The sequence below is a fragment of the Bos indicus x Bos taurus genome, chromosome X (assembly GCF_003369695.1).
Source record: "Bos indicus x Bos taurus breed Angus x Brahman F1 hybrid chromosome X, Bos_hybrid_MaternalHap_v2.0, whole genome shotgun sequence".
In the NCBI taxonomy this organism is placed as follows: Eukaryota; Metazoa; Chordata; class Mammalia; order Artiodactyla; family Bovidae; genus Bos; species Bos indicus x Bos taurus.
Genome location: NC_040105.1, coordinates 40,836,522 through 40,853,473, shown reverse-complemented (window position 1 = coordinate 40,853,473; position 16,952 = coordinate 40,836,522). Strand labels below are relative to the sequence as shown.

At 38.8% G+C, this 16,952-nt stretch overlaps 2 protein-coding genes across 16 annotated transcripts in view; one reads left to right on the top strand and one right to left on the bottom strand.

Annotated features, from left to right (window-relative positions):
- Positions 1-16,952, top strand: part of CASK (calcium/calmodulin dependent serine protein kinase) — a 377,764-nt gene that overhangs the window by 219,504 nt on the left and 141,308 nt on the right. The window lies entirely within an intron of this gene.
- GPR34 (G protein-coupled receptor 34) lies at positions 4,586-13,932 on the bottom strand. Of its 2 annotated transcripts, XM_027534525.1 has the most exons (4): positions 13,698-13,932; positions 12,991-13,082; positions 7,709-7,813; positions 4,586-6,305 (listed from the first exon to the last, which is right to left on the bottom strand). In XM_027534525.1, the coding sequence occupies exon 4, from the start codon at positions 6,223-6,225 to the stop codon at positions 5,095-5,097; it is 1,131 nt and encodes a 376-aa protein (XP_027390326.1). In that variant the 5' UTR covers positions 6,226-6,305; positions 7,709-7,813; positions 12,991-13,082; positions 13,698-13,932; the 3' UTR covers positions 4,586-5,094. The 2 variants fall into 2 exon arrangements, with proteins under 2 accessions (XP_027390326.1, XP_027390325.1); XM_027534524.1 differs by lacking the exon at positions 7,709-7,813 and having other exon boundaries at positions 13,698-13,931.

Below are 16,952 nucleotides of genomic sequence, written 5' to 3'. Positions count from 1 at the left end.
CGGTTGTTTGTTCTCACAATAAACACTATGCATCTGTGAAGATGAATGAGGGGGACCTTCATATATCCACATAAACACAATTTGAGTGAAAAAAATTACAAAAGGGTGTATTAGTAAGATACTGTTTGTGTAAATTTTTAAAACAAAAGCTAATGTACATTGTTATTCGTACCACTTATGTATGTTGCTGCTAAGTCGCTTCAGTCGTGTCCGACTCTGTGCGACCCCATAGACGGCAGCCCACCAGGCTTCCCCGTCCCTGGGATTCTCCAGGCAAGAACACTGGAGTCGGTTGCCATTTCCTTCTCCAGTGCATGAAAGTGAGAAGTGAAAGGGAAGTCGCTCGGTCGTGTCTGACTCTTCGCGACCCCATGACTGCAGCCCACCAGGCTCCTCCATCCATGGGATTTTCCAGGCAAGAGTACTGGAGTGGGCTGCTATCACCTTCTCCCTACATATGTTATAATAGGGTAAACATGTACACCAGAGAAATATACACTAACTTTAGGCAAGCAGCAACCTCGAGATGAGCTCTAGTATATCTTCTTAGATTATGTATAGGTACAAGGAAACAGTCAAGTGAATACAGCCCAAACATTTGACATCTGCACAATCTCCCTGATGGGTGCTTAGCTGCCTGTTACATTGTATTTTTGTATTTTTGCTTTGTTGTATGTTTGAACTATTTTATACCTAAAAGAAGAGTATATGTGGAATTACCAAAGCGAAGTCGCTCAGTTGTGTCCAACTCTTTGTGACCCTGTGGACTGTAGCCCACCAGGCTCCTCCATCCATGGGATTCTCCAGGCAAGAATACTGGAGTGGGTTGCCATTTCCTTCTCCAAACCAGAGTATAACAGTTCACTGTTGCCCCTGGAATAGCTTGTATGGCTTACTAAAGCAAAAAAGAGATTCTGTGCATCATCAATACCTGTATCCAAACCATAATTAGAAACCTTTCCAAAGCTTATCTTAGGATGGTTCTTTGTGCATTTCCTGGGCTAGAAGCAAAATTAATAAGGGTGAGATGCTTTAATTTGATTTCTTTTTTTCTCCTTCTGTTCAACTTGCTTTTGTACCATTTAATCATCCATATTTCAGGCAGAGCTTTTACAGAGTGTATGAATGTGTGATAGCTAGAAAACTAGTTTTTTAAGATGTTGGTTTTTTTATATCACATACTTTTGATGAGTAATAGCAGATTTTTTGCCCTAACTACATAGTAATGCCCATGTATGATGTGTTTTTTTAATAACAGAAGACATCTCAGTAATTACCATTTTGCTTGGGCAAAATAAAATGCAAAATGAAAAGCAGTGTTTTAGCAGAGATAGTGCCTATGGAATAAAAGTCTACCAACTTGCATGAAAAATGCAGTTGATACTTCCATCACAATGCAGTTAGGACTAAATGATTTTAATGCATGTCAAGCACCCAGCACAGTAAAAGGCACATCAACAAATATATTTTATTCAATACCTTGCTGCCTACTCCCTTGTATGTGAACTTGAAGGGGCAAAATAGAAGTTTAGGACAAACCTAGCACTTCTTTTTAGCATAGGGTCTATTGTGAAACCACCATGAAACCAGCCCTCCACATCTTAAATTTGAAAATCACAACCAAACTGAGGCACTTAGAGGAATTGTGTTCTCAACTGGGTCAAGTATCTATGAAAAAGGACACTGTATCATCCATTGTGAGAGTCTATCTCAACCAAGTTGACATAATTCAGATTATATAGTGAGATTCAATCGCTTTGTTCTGATCAAAAATACAAGTTTCTTTAGAAGTTTATGGTGTCCTTTGGTGCCTGACATAGAAGACTCTCCAGTAAATGTCATATCTGTTGTGAATATTTTTCCCACTTTGTGCTTTAGCTTTTATTTTTGTTTACAGTTTTTGACACCCCCCCAAAATAGTCTACTTTTTAAAGTCAAAACTATGCATCTTTCCCTATGGTTATTTCTATTTTATTAACAGGAAGTCCTCTCCCTTCCACAGATGAGTTAGTGTTTTAATGCATTCATTATTTACATTTAACTCTGATCCACTTGGAATTTTTGAGGGGTATGATACAAGTTGTTGTTATTCAGTTGCTCAGTCGTGTCTGACTCTTTGCGACCCCATGGACTGCAGCACGCCAGGCTTCCCTGTCCATCACCATCTACCCTGTCCATCACCATCCATGAGTTTGCTCAAAATCATGTCCATTGTCGATGCCATCCAACCATCTCTAAATTGGCTTTTTATTTTCTTTTAAATAACCACAATACTATTTTCAATAAGTGCAGCACTATTTATTATTTCTTCCTTCCCCAATGCTTTTTGTGATGTTGTCTTCATTTGTAGGGATTCTCTCTGAAGGAGGAAAGTGTATCAGTCACCCAGAAAAGTTTTAAACCCACTTTGCAAGATTCTTGCACATCGAGAATCTTGGGTTGCCCTCTGATTTGTTTCTGCTTCTACCCTTTTGAGAGATTAATTTGGCATGTAATCTTCTCATGTATCATTGAGGGTCTGCATAGAGATGTGAGCTCTGCTCCACTGATAAGTTTATCTTTGTATGTGCTCCATGCAGTGCCATCATTAGTAAAGGATAAGAATAAAATTTAATATCTGTTAAAAGAAGTTTCCATTCATATTTCAAAAAACTAGAAAATAATTAGCCTGTTAATATGTTTCTGCAGAATCCAGGCTGCCTGTTGAGAAAACTCTATTTCATGCTGTTTTTCTCTTGTGGATAACTTTCAGTAATGCTTTGCTTCACAGAGCTGTAATTATATTAGTTCTACTTTCATATCAGCAGGACTAAAGAATCTATTTTAAAAAGAAGTTGAAAATAAAACCTTCTGTACTAGAACATCATTTTGTTCTTCTATTGACCTGATCTTAGAAATTCAACTGCCATCAAACCCAGCTCTGCACAGAATAACTTTTCCAAAACTAACAGCAATACTCAGCATTTAGGTTTTACTCTTGCAACCAGGCAGTTAATTTTGCCTTTGTTTGGTTTTGCATATGTGAGATATTATTTAGAGACTTGTTCTGAAGATCTGTTGCAAGGTGAGGATACGTATATACTTTTGCATTTCCCTTTTCTGTATGCTTCTAGAACTAAACCTTGGCTTGGGGGAGCTAGGGACAGTATTTCAATAAGAAATAGAAAACTATATATAATAAATAGCTTCAAATTTGATGTTTAGCAAGTTTTTCTAAAAATGTAGAAATATTCTACAGGATTCAGGTTACTGTGAGGTGTATAGGTTACTATAAGGATTCAGGTTACTATAACATCTGTTGTTATAGGTTGACTTTTATCAAGATTTATTTTAACACAAATATTATAGCAAGAACTGACTTAGTGTACTTTTTTATTCTTTGATAATGCCATTGTGCAGGGCTTTATAGGAATTGTCACATTTAATATAAATAATGAGAAAGCTTCTAGAATTATGAGTACGTATGTTACTTTTAATGTTCCTTAACTACTAATAATAATAGATAATGTAATTTAACCATTCAAACTGTATGTTTACAATAAAGACACATAGGGATATAAAATGTTTACTAACAATGTAAAAAAAAATTGAGAACATGAGAGGAAATCAGTATTGTCATACTTACTCAATTTCATTTTGGTATTTGTTGTTGTCAAAGCAAAGTAATAAAAAATTAAGGTCCTACTGCATAGTGCTGGGAACTATATTCAGTATCCTATGATAAACCATAATGGAAAAGAATATGAAAAAGAATGTACAACTGTACTTCAGTAAAATAAAAATTTTTTAAAAGAATATAAGGACCCTTTCTCTTAGTTTACTCTCTAGTTATTTTTTAATGTACATGAAAATTTCAGAATTTGCTTTTAATTGTATTCTACAGGTTTTCTGTATTGTTATGAAATATTTTAAACACTAAGATATATACCAGAAATAATATAACACTCATGTACCACCACACAGGCTTAACAAACATTATTAATAATTTGCCATGTTTGCTTCGAATCTCTCCAGATGTAACCATTAACTTCAAATTGGTGTATATGTTTGTGCTACCACATATGTTTTATATTTTTATTGCATATGTATAGATCTGTAAAGAATATGAACATGGTTTTGTATTTTACATAAATTATTTCTTATGGTAGATACCCTTTGCAGTTTTTGTTTGTTTTTTATTCAATGTTATTTTTGAGAATTCTCCATGTTGATGCATGCAGATGTAGTTTATTTCTCCTTTCCTTTGCTGATGCATACTCATACTTAGGTTGTTTCCATTTGTTTAGTATTATGAGCAGTAGGTCAGTGAGCATCTTTACATGTGTTTTATGTATATGTTTCAGTGCTTCTGTAAGATGTATACCTAGCAGTAAACTTGCTGGCTCATAGGGTATATGCATCTTTAATTATACTTTACCAAACTGTGCGGTCCAAGATGGCTAAATTGCTAATAAATCTGTTTTAAGTAAGTTGCAGTCTTAAGTCCTATTGCTAGGCTATTGAATTTTAGCTCATCTATCGTTTGATTTTTACTGTACAGTATTTAAATTCTTTCCATTTTATCTAAGAAGTCATAGATAATAGGTTGATTTCAGATTTGTTAGAATTTTATTAATTATCATTTTATCTGTTGATAGGCTTAGACATAAATGAATACAGTGGCAAATTATACAAGCTTTTCAAATGACAATGAACATATATTTTCTGACATTGTAAGTCAGTCCTGAAATCAATTAACTGTTAAACACACTTTAAATTAGTATTAGGTACTTGATTTTGAATAATTACTTTAGTGACTTGAGAAACTATGACGTTTTCTTTCATTATTCTATAGTCAAAACCATAAATTTCAGTTAATTTTATAATCTATGTTAACAGCATTAGCCTAACAATATATTTGTAAAAGATTTTATATACAAATGTACTCCAGTGATGACTGTGAGCTTACTCTTGAAATATACTACAATTAAGCAAATGAAATATCACAGATAAGCAAAGAACTTCAGGAAGACCTGAGCTTTGTTTCATGATTTTTTGTTCTTCAGGGAATTAGGCTTCATTTTATCACTTTTTCATATGTTCATCATAAGTGCTTTAAGAAGTAGTCTGAATTTTAGCCACGGCAGATGTATCATGTAGGGAGTATCCTGGTTTAAATTCTGAAGTACTTTCACTCCTGCTCGCTTCCCCTTGAAATCGTCTAGAAAGAAGCTGGCACATTATCTTGCGAATATTACTGGACATCAGGAAATACATGACTGGATCTAAACAGCTGTTAAAAGATGAGAAAACCAGCATGATCTCATTGGTTTTGTGAACGATTTCCTTCCAATAGCAAGACGACACATTTAGCTGTGAAGAAATATAGACAAATCGGAAGGCGTGGTAGGGAACAAAACATACAGTAAAAATGATGAGCACAATGAAGGAATTCCGGGCGGTAGTGGCATATTTACCAGAATTCGGAAATTTTGACCTCTTTTTAGAAATCCTCAATAGATTCTTCCCAATCTTAATATATGAAAGGATGATTAGTAGGAAAATGAGCCAGAACATTACCACAAGAACATAGTTAAAAATTGCTTCTCCTTTTGCATTGACCTTATCTCTGTAATGGAAGCACATCGTGGAATTATGACCTCCTTTCTTAAGGGTTAAAATAATCATAGTTAAAAATCCAGCAAGAGCAATTACCCATACTATACAGCAAACATAAATACTCTGCTTGGTTGTTATTGCCTTCCGTTGTTGGATAGACCGATTAATTTTGATATAACGATCCAAACTGATGAATCCAAGCAAAATAATGCTAATATACATGTTCATATAAAATAGTGTTCCCACAACCTTGCAAAGAATCACACCTAGTGTCCACTTGTTTTGATTAATGTGATACATTATTCGGAAGGGGAGGCAGAAGATAAGTAAGAGGTCTGCAATGGCTACATTGAGTAGGTAAATCTGAATGGAATTTCTTTTGCGGTGGATACCCAGGAATACATAGAGGGCAATAATGTTTCCAACCAGCCCCATGATGAAAATAACAGAGTAGAATGTTATTAACACACTGGAGAGTAATTTTTCATCCATGGAGCAGGCAGTAAAATTTGATGCTCCTGAGACGTTGTGTGGTGATTGAACGCTATAATTAAAGTGCACTCCTTTGGAGGAGCAAGACCAGCTGCTGACTGAAGTTGTCATCATCGTCACCATCTGACTTCTCATTCTCTTCTGTAGAGATCAAAAAGTGAAGGTGCTAAAAGGACATGTTCCTTGAGTGTAGCTTTTATGTCCTCAGATGTTTCCTACAACAGAATGCCAAACATTGAGTGAGTTGTTGTTACGTTTGTAACAATACTTTAGCTCAAAGCACAGATAGTAAATGATTGATTTTTCAGACATTATAAGAAACTTTTATCCTACTTTGGCCCATGTGGATATCTGCACAATCTATGCAGGAGCATTATGGTATCACAAGCCAAGCAGCACATTGTGTAGAAGCTGTTGGAGCATCCTACACTAACTTTTTCTATCCTATGGTCCGTGTTCAAGGTCTGTTATTATATTAAAATCAACTGAACTATGGACTTGTCTTTTCTTGGGGAAGCTGGGATGGGAATAGAAATGGAGATAGAGATGACAGCTTATATTTTTCAAAGATGAGTTGTCAGTTTCCCTAAAGTGAAGACGTGAGTGAGACATGAGTAAGACATGAGTGAACTGAACCCACTGCTGACCCCTGTCCAGTTTCCTGCCTTGACTCTGTCCCTCATAGATGGCATTCATTCATTCATTCATTCATTTTTGCACCTATAGTACGGAGAAGGCAATGGCACCCCACTCCAGTACTCCTGCCTGGAATATCCCGTGGGTGGAGGAGCCTGGTAGGCTGCAGTCCATGGGGTCGATAAGAGTCGGACACGACTGAGTGACTTCACTTTCACTTTTCACTTTCATGCATTGGAGAAGGAAGTGGCAACCCACTCCAGTGTTCTTGCCTGGAGAATCCCAGGGACACGGGAGCCTGGTAGGCTGCCGTCTATGGGGTCACACAGAGTTGGACACAACTGAAGCGACTTAGCAGCCATGTAGTATGTGACAGACTGTGGCAGTCTCTCATTCCACAGTGGGAATAGAGGTGTATTAGAAGGCAATGGCACCCCACTCCAGTACTCTTGCCTGGAAAATCCATGGACAGAGGAGCCTGGTAGGCTGCAGTCCATGGGTCGCTAAGAGTTGGACACGACTGAGCAACTTCACTTTCACTTTTCTCTTTCATGTATTGGAGAAGGAAATGGCAACCCACTCCAGTGTTCTTGCCTGGAGAATCCCAGGGACAGCGGAGCCTGGTGGGCTGCCGTCTATGGGGTCGCACAGAGTCGGACACGACTGAAGCGACTTAGTATAGCATAGCATAGCATAGTTGCTCAGTTGTGTCTGACTCTTTGCACAAATAGTAGATGGTTGATTTTTTAGACATTGTGAAAAATGTCCGACTGTGACCCATGGACTGTAGCCCACCAGGCTCCTCTGTCCAAGGAATTCTCCAGACAAGAATACTGGAGTAGGTTGCCATCCCCTTCTCCAAGAAATAGAGGAAAGGGTCGTAAATTTCTTTTTCAATCTAACACCTCATTGAAGGTATTAAAATCACTTGCCTACCGGGGTGTGCAATTAATATAACAGGCCAATAGAGCACAGCACTTGCCTGGTTAGGTAGACTCGCAACATTTGCACAGGAGAGCAAAGTACCAAACAAAACCAAGACAGGTGATGATGGCCGCCAGAGAGTCAGATTGGAGAGTCCGCTGACCTAGAAGCATAGAGTGGCAATGTAAATAGGAAAGAGGACGTGCAGTCCAAGATTTTGAAAGCAAGTACCTGCAGTTGACATAGTCTGTGGGCTAGGGCGTTTGGGACTGTTGGTAGTGTGTGAATTCCACTTGTCTGTGGCAGCAGACAATGTAAGCAATGCTATTTGTTACCTGCTCTTTGTTGGGCATTGGCAGCTCTGAAGAGCTCAGTCTGAGAGGTCATCATAAAGAGAAGATGAGAGGATAGGATTCTAGGGGGTCTCATCGCATCTCTTTCTTAGAATGACTGCCATACTTCATTACAGAAGCTTCTTAGCAGGTGTAACAGACATTCAGGGTCTCATATCAAAATGGGACCTAACTAACTCTGTGACCTTCAGTCAATAAAATAACCTTTTCTAAGCCTTAGTTTTTTTGTTCGTAGAAATGAAAGAAATGCATTCTACAAACAACAAAACTGTTCTTTTGTTTACCCTGGCATATACAAGTGTTCAGTGACAGATTTAAAACACCACTTTTTGATTAATTTCATTTTGGTGAATATCTCGTGCTAAGTCGCTTCAGTCATGTCTGATTCTTTACATCCCTATGGACTGTAGTCTGCCAGTCTCCTCTATCCATAGGTTTCTCCAGGCAAGAAGACTGGAGTGGGTAGCCATTACTTTCTCCAGGGGATCTTCCCAACCCGGGGATCGAACATCTCTTATGTCTCCTTCATTGGCAGGCGGGTTGTTTACCACTGTTGTTGTTCAGTTGCCCAGTCATGTCCGACTCTTTGTGACCCCATGGACTGCAGCATGGATCAGGCCCCTTTGTCCCTCACCATGCCATCCAGCTATCTCATCCTCTGATACCCTCTTCTCCTGCCATCAATCTTTCCTAGTATCAGGGACTTTTCCAATAAGTCAGCTATTTGCATCAGATGACCAAAATACTGGAGTTTCAGCTTCAGCAACAGTCCTTCCAGTGAGTATTCAGAGTTGATCTCCCTTAAGATTGACTGGTTTGATCTCCTTGCTATCCAAGGGACTCCAGCACCATAGTTCGAAGGCATTAATTCTTTTGCGCTCTGCCTTTTTTACGGTCCAGCTCCCACAATGGTATGTTACCAGTGGGAAGACCATAGCCTTGACTTTATGGACCTTTGTCATGAGTTATGTCTCTGCTTTCAACACACTGTCTAGGTTTGTCATAGCTTTCCTGCCAAGAAGCAAATGTCTTCTGATTTCATGGCTGCAGTCACTATCCACAGTGATTTTAGAGCCCAAGAACAGGAAATCTGTCACTGCTTCCACCTTTCACCCTCTATTTGTCAGGCAATGGCACCCCACTCCAGTACTCTTGCCTGGAAAATCCCATGGATGGAGGAGCCTGGTAGGCTGCAGTCCATGGGGTCGCTGAGAGTCGGATATGACTGAGCGACTTCACTTTCACTTTTCACTTTCATGCACTGGAGAAGGAAATGGCAACCCACTCCAGTGTTCTTGCCTGGAGAATCCCAGGGACGGGGGAGCCTGGTGGGCTACCAGACGTCTATGGGGTCGCACAGAGTCAGACACGATGGAAGCGACTTAGCAGCAGCAGCAATGGGGCTGGATGCTGTGATCTTAGTTTTTTTAATATTTAGTTTTAAGCCAGCTCTTTCACTCTCCTTCTTTACCCTCGTCCAGAGACTCTTTAGTTCCTCTTCGCTTTCTGCCATTAGAATGGTATCATCCACATATCTGAGGTTGTTGATGTTTCTTTACTCTCCTAATATTTAGCACCTCCTAAATACTGCTTGTAAAATGAAGGTGAATATGACAGAGACCCTGCTCTCGGAAAATATCTTTTCAGGAGTGTGCATTCAGACTTTGAATGCTGTAAAGTAGATTTGAATTACTGTAATTCATTTTCTGATTTGACATTATACACAGAGAAAAACATTTGAAAGAACTTAGCCCTTCTTAAAACTCTACCCATAATTTCATCCAGAAGCAACCATTTTAGTAGAGCATGAAATTCCAGTTTAAATTTTTGTAAAGAGGGAAATTGAATCCTCAGAAGGGGAACTGACTGGTGAAGAGGAAGTTATGTAATCCCCAATGACAGCCTGTCCCCAGAGTGCAGGGCTCAGAATAACAGAAGAAGGGAGGCAAGAGGACTGAGTCCAGTCTTTTGTGTGTCTCAACTGCAGGGAGCCAGATTTCACAAAGTTGTTAGAAACGTACAGGCGTGTTTCTGGTGATCTGAAATTCTAAAAAGGAAAAGGCAATCTAGGAAGAATGGCAGGCTGCCAAAAATGGAGCTAAGCGTGCAGTGTAGATTACCAGGAAGAGAAGGGCCCCTGGAGAAGGACCTGTGTTACGTGGTCACATAGGGAGATGACTGAGGCTCAGGTAGAAACAGCTCATGGCCACTGATGAAAGTGAGCTGAGGTATGACAGGTGACGTGATTTTGAGAGCTAAGATAGCTGAAATAACTTTGAAAACTGTAGAGGGATTTTTTTGTTTTTTTCTTTTATTTTCTCCATTGCTGTATTTTAAACTCCATTAGAGGGCGACAGAGGATGAGATGGTTGGATGGCATCACTCATTCAATGGCCGTGAACTTGGGCAGGCTCTGGGAGATGGTGAGGGACAGGGAAGCCTGGCGTGCTGCAGTCCATGGAGTTGCAAAGAGTCGGACACGACCGAGCAACTGAGCAACAGAGTTAGGAAACAAGTCTGTTTAATTTGCCTCTGTGTACCAAGTGCCTAGCACAATAAATGCTGTTGAATGAAAGAAGGGATTTACTCAAAAAGTGTGTGAAGTCCTACATGTGGATATTAAAATCGACTGTTCAAGTACAGGAAGGGCGTTAGCTCCATTAACAGAAACACAGTTGTAGTTGACTGCAGTTGCCATATCCATTGTGTGATGTGGCTGCAACAAAAACTAACCTGTCCTTGGTTGACTTCATGCCTATGGAGTGTCTTAAATGAAGACTGTCCTACTAATCCAGTTCTGTCCTCAGCTGGTAAGGTTTGACCCTGAGTACAGGGTTTCATCCTCAGCAGCACACTAACAGAAGGCCACAGAGCCAGTGGGGGGTGGGGGTGGGGAAGAGCAAGGAGCAAGTGGAAGGAAACGGGCACCTGGAGATGGGAATGCGTTCAAGGCCGTGGGGAAAAGGACTGCACCTTGTGTTGTGTGTCTCCCGAAAGCAGAACAAGGACCAGTGAGTGAAAATGCCAAAACAGATGTTGTCTCCTTTTAAGGAAATACTTTTTTAGAATGAAACCGTCTATCTTGGGAAGTAGTAAGGGTCTTACCACCAGAGATTTTTTGAGACTACCATGATTGGGTACTTTGTAGAAGAGACTCTCAGTAACTCTCAGTCCTGGCTACGTATTAGAATCCTCTTGATGGCTTTTTAAAGATACCAATGCCTGGCCCCCTCCCTAGATCTTCTGATTTAATTGGTCTGGAATGGGCTCCAAGCAATGGTTTCCTCTAAAAGCTCCTCAGGGCATTCTAATGTACAGTCAGAATTGAACCCTCGAGCTAGATGACTGAACTGGTAAGTAATATTTATTTAGCATTTGCTGTGTATCAGGCAGTGTGTTAATAAGAGTATTTATATTATTTCATTTATATAATCCTTATAATAACTTTGTGAGGGAGGTATTAATGAAAAATAAAGATGTTCATGATTGCTACCCATGGCCACACAATCCATCTGACTTTCAGAGCCAGTGATCCGTTTCACCAAACCTTGCTCCTCCTAATCCCAAATGATCAGCATTTTCTTTATTAATGATGAGTTCTGTCAGCAATACTTTGATATGATTCCTTTAACATTATTCACACTAGCAGTTTTAAGGAAAGATTATGTCACCTAAATTTACCTCTTTGGAAAAGGTACTAATCTTTTTGTTTGCTATGTTCATGAAAATAAGTCAGTCAATCCAGAGTTTGCTGAAATTCTCAGAATGCTGAGCAGATTTTCCCCCAAAGTATGTCTTTCAAACTTATTTCTAGGCCTGATAGCCATGATCAAGATGTTTCTAGAAAGCCATTTAGCACAAAGCCTGAAACCATTTGCCTCAGCTCCAATCTGCAGATAAAATAAATAATAATTGAGTAAGATCACCAATAAACCTTCCTTGTTTTGCTGCACTTTCAAGCTCAAAGAGAACAATGTATTTTTTTAATAATAATAATATCCATCATTTAGAAGCCTATATTGAATGGCTAGTGTTGTCATTTATTAATGAATTAACAGATTAGATCCCATTTTGAACTTAATGGCTGATTTCTGTCTCCTTTACAATGTGCCAGTCACTTTCTGTTCCCAAGGCCATTTACTGATGTTTTCAAAACTACTTACTTGATTTGTTAAGAATGGCCAGTGAAGATAAGAAACAAACCACTACATTCACAGAGTGGACCAGTTTCCCAGTGGATATGAGTTGTGACTTGTGTGAAGTGGTCACTGTGGTTTTTTGATAGTAGATGGTTAATGGTTTTTAATGGTATTACTTGACAAATCCTGACGTTCGCAACCCTGTTATTAGTGCTGCACTGTACCCACTAGCACCACCTTTCTGGGCCAGTAATTTTTCAACTGGCTGCTATAGGAACTTCTGTACTAGGGGGCAGGACCCAAGATTCCACTGTAGCCTCCAATGAGCAAAAGCTTTTTAAATGCAGTTTGAGGGGACTTCTCTGGTAGCACAGAGGATAAGAATCTACCTGCCATTGCAGGGGACATAGGTTCAATTCCTAGTCCAAGAGGATTCCACATGCCACGGGGCAACTAAACTCATGCCCCACAACTACTGAGCCCACACTCTAGCGCCCCCGAGCCACAACTCCTGAGCCCGTATGCCACAAGTACTGAAGCCTGCCCGCTCTAGGGCCCGCAAGCCACAGCTACTGCGAGCTGCAGCTACTGAAGCCCATGTGCCTACAGCCTGTGCTCTGCAACTACAGAAGCCACGGCAATGAGAAGCCCGCACACCACAGTTAGAGAAAGCCCACACAAAATGACAGAGACCCAGCACAACCAAAAATCAATGGTAAAAGATAGTTGAAGCTTTTCCGAATTTATAGCTAACAAAATACCAGTGAAAATTATTCCCATATAATAAATTCATGTATAAAAATGCAGTTTGGTTATGTTTGTGAAAACATCACATAGAAAATACATACCTATTTGGCAGTGCTATCAGCCTTTCACATTTGTGGTTTGACGTGATATCCACTGAATCACTCAGGCCATGCTTTAAAAATTGCACTAATTGCTGCATACAAAATGAAAATTAAAAAGCATGTCATTTTGGAAAGAATACTATTAGTAGTACATAAGATTTTGTTATCAATTTAACTGTGGTTAAAACATTTTTTTAAATTTAAGTGCATTGACTAAAGTGTATTTTGCTTTTTCTTTTCTCTAATATTCACCATAGCAACCTCTGAAACACGAAACTTAAATTTTAATTGATCTGGTAATGACCATAAAATAGAAGCCATATAATAAAGAAAATACTATCATTAAAAGTAGAGAGTCAGCATAACTTAAAAGGTACTTATAATACACTGGAAATAAAGTGTGTTGCATATGAAAATAACTTAATCGATTCAAGTAGATCTGCAAGTCTTTGTCCAGGATACAAAACATAGTACAAACAATGTGACCATATTGATAGTATGATCCTAAACATCGCATATCCTAAAAAAGATACGGCCTCATTTTAAGTCAAGTCAAGGCAGTGGTATCATTCAAGCAGTTTACTCAGAGTTCTGGAAGCAAAGCATTGCTAGTCACCCATGAAGCAGGTTTCATTTTTATTATTCAGATCATCAAAATGTAACTTCAAAAAGGATCATTTATGCAGTTGAAATCAAGGCATACTCACAGTTCAGGCTCTCCTGAAGTAAAAGGAGCTGATCCCCAAGCTTCCCTACACACAGACTTGTCTTGGTGTGTCAGCTGGGTTCCTCCATCCGGTTGTGGTGCAATTGGTTGGGTTAGTCTTTTTTAATATATTTGAATGTGGTAATAGGTGTATTTTTCTCCTTTCTTTTTTCAATATGACAACCCTTAGACTCCCTGTGAAAATATTAAAAACTTCACCACTATGCAAAACTTTTATCTTTAAGCTCAATCAACACTTAACTTTAGGAAAGTGCTTATATCTTTTACATGAATACCTTCCACCTTGACAATTATGAAAAGTTTTCCCTCCTCCCCCCCCAAATAAAGAAGTCTATAAATTCTAAGCTAAAATAGTCATTTTCTGTTTTTCCTAAGTAATGATACGTCATATGCTATCTGGACCTTTAAAGCATAAGCATTTAATTTCTCTTTCTGGATTCATTTTAGAAACTGGCAATCAACATAAAATAGCATTCCTGTATTGCATTATAGTAACATGAGTAATGAATCGTTCTATTATTTAAAGTGTTACTTAGTGTATTTTATGTATTCCCTTAATTAAGACCTTGGATTTATTTTCTAACAGAATCTCATAATTTTAGGATTAGATGAAATTTGTAATAGTATTCTCTCCTTGATAAACTCTCCCAAGTAGATTGAAATATCTCCTATATTTTAAAGAAAATAGTGAAATTACTCTGCAGGGAGTGTTTTGGTCCTAGTCCAGTGTTTAACCACTATATGTCCATCTATGTAACTGCTGGCCCTGCAGTTTAATCACATTTCCCCTTTTTTTTGGTTGTTGTCATCTGAAATGAAGAAAAGTTAGTTCTTATCCTCCCGATAATTATTGCACTGCAACTCTGTTTATTTTGCACTAAATAATATTTAACTCATTGGGCTTTATCTAACAATTTTAATTATCTTGGAGTACATTCTCTCTACTAAATATCATATTCTCCAGTGCTCTTAGTTTGTTATAAATTTGACACCTGGGATGGAGTATTTTTAAATTGCTAGAATAAAAACATTTTGTAGCTCTTACTTCCCCCTAGAACTTCTGAGAAGGAAGATCATTACTGTATTGGTCTGGGAGGAATTTCATGTGGGGAAGGCAGGTATAAAAAAGCACATAAATTAACTACCTTAACTATTTTTAAATGTATAGTTTAGTGGTGTTAAATATATTGTGCAAATATACTTATATTGTTATAAGTATATAAGTATACTTATATATACTTTTATACTTATATAAGTATATAAGTTATATTGTGTAAGTATATTTATATGCTTCAGTGGTGCTAAATATACTTATTGTTATGTTTGTATCTAGAAATTTTTCATCTTGCAAAACTGAAATTCTGTGTCCACTAAACAAGAACCCCTCCTCTCTCTACCCTCACCGTTGGCAACTACCTTTCTACTTTCTGTGGTTTTCAATACTCTAGACAATTCATCTGAGTCAAATCATACAGTATTTGGCTTTTTATGCCTGGCTTATTTTGTTTAGCATAATATCCTTGAGGTTCACCCATGTTGTACCACATGACAGACTACTTTTTAAAGGTACATAATATTCCACTGTATGTATAGACCACATTTTCTTTATCCATTCATCTGTCAGTGAACATTTGCATTGCTTCTACCTCTTGACTGTTGTGAATAATGCTGCAATAAACACAGGTGTACAAATAGCTTTTCAGAATCCTGGCAGGAATTTTTTAATGACTAGTGTTTATTATATGTTCTATTTCATAAAATCTAATATAAATTTTTTATCATAGTAGCTATTTTTCCACACCTAAGCCATCCCCTTTTCAAAACACTAATTCTGTTTCAATCTTCAGTTCCCTAATGACCCTGCTGCTGCTACTGCTGCTAAGTCGCTTCAGTCGTGTCCAACTCTGTGCAACCCCATAGACGGTAGCCCACCAGGCTCCCCCGTCCCTGGGATTCTCCAGGCAAGAACACTGAAGTGTGTTGCCATTTCCTTCTCCAATGCAGGAAAGTGAAAAGTGAAAGTGAAGTCGCTCAGTCGTGTCCGACCCTTAGCGACCCCATGGACTGCAGCCCACCAGGCTTCTCTGTCATTGGGATTTTCCAGGCAAGAGTACTGGAGTGGGGTGCCATTGCCTTCTCCGCCTAATGACCCTACTGTGACCCAATTTTGAGTATAAGCTTTTCTTAGTTCTTCCTTTGTATGAGCCTTTTTCCTGTTCATTCTGAGCTTTCTGCTTTTTGTCTCGGTGTTCTTAGCTTATTCCCATACATCCTCTTCCGCTCACCCTTCCCCTTCCTTGAACTTTGTTGCTATCTTAGCTCTTTATACAAAAGATAAAAGTAGAAAAGAAGAAATAAACAGATATGCTGGTTTCGTGCTCTTACTGATATCACCCGCCTCTCTTTATCTAAATCCCAACCCTGGTTAAATTCAGCTGACCTCCCATTCTAGGCCTGAACCCCACCAGCTAAAATGAGGACCGCTGGGTGTAAACACAGAATAGTGTTGATGGGTCTTGCTTTAAACTCATGACCACACGCCTTGAGTGGGCTCCTATGCTGCCAGCAGTCCTGCCCTATTTCCTTAGTCTGGGGCTTCTCAAAGCATGGGTTCCCAGACTAGTAGCATCAGCGTCACTCAGGAACTTGTTACAAGTGCATGTTCTTAAACTCATCCCAAACCTTATGAGTCAGAAACTTGGGGGGATGTAGGCCAGCAACTCTGTATGATACTAAAGTTTGAGAACCACTGTCTTAGTTCATTTTCCTATCCTTTGAAAATACTTTTTCACACCTTTGCTCTTCTCACGCCACCAACAGCCCCCTCTCCTTCCCCACTGTCAGTTGCTGATCACTTTTTATTTCAAGTAAATGGAGAATAAAAGTGCTCAGAAGAGAACTTCCTCATCTTCTAACATTCACATCTGCCTGCGTCTACAGGTGCCTCCCTCACTGTCACTAGGGCCAACCCCCTTCCCACTTGTACACTACATCCCATCCCCTTTCTTTTCTGAGGTCATTTTTTTCCTTTCTATAGGATCTTTCCCACCAGCATGCAAATGTCTGTCTTTAAAAAACAAAACAAAATTTCCCTGAAGATGTTGATGGAGTGACCTAATGCATATGTTGTTACGTGAAAATTTTGAGTATTTGTATGCATTATCTCATTTTCAAAACAAAACAATGGAAGGATAAACCAAAAACTGATACACTCTGTTGCCAATGAGGAGGGAGA

What these genes read in the sequence shown, in the direction of transcription:
- GPR34 (XM_027534525.1), bottom strand. Translation starts at nt 6,225, where the DNA reads ATGAGAAGTCAGATGGTGACGATGATGACAACTTCAGTCAGCAGCTGG.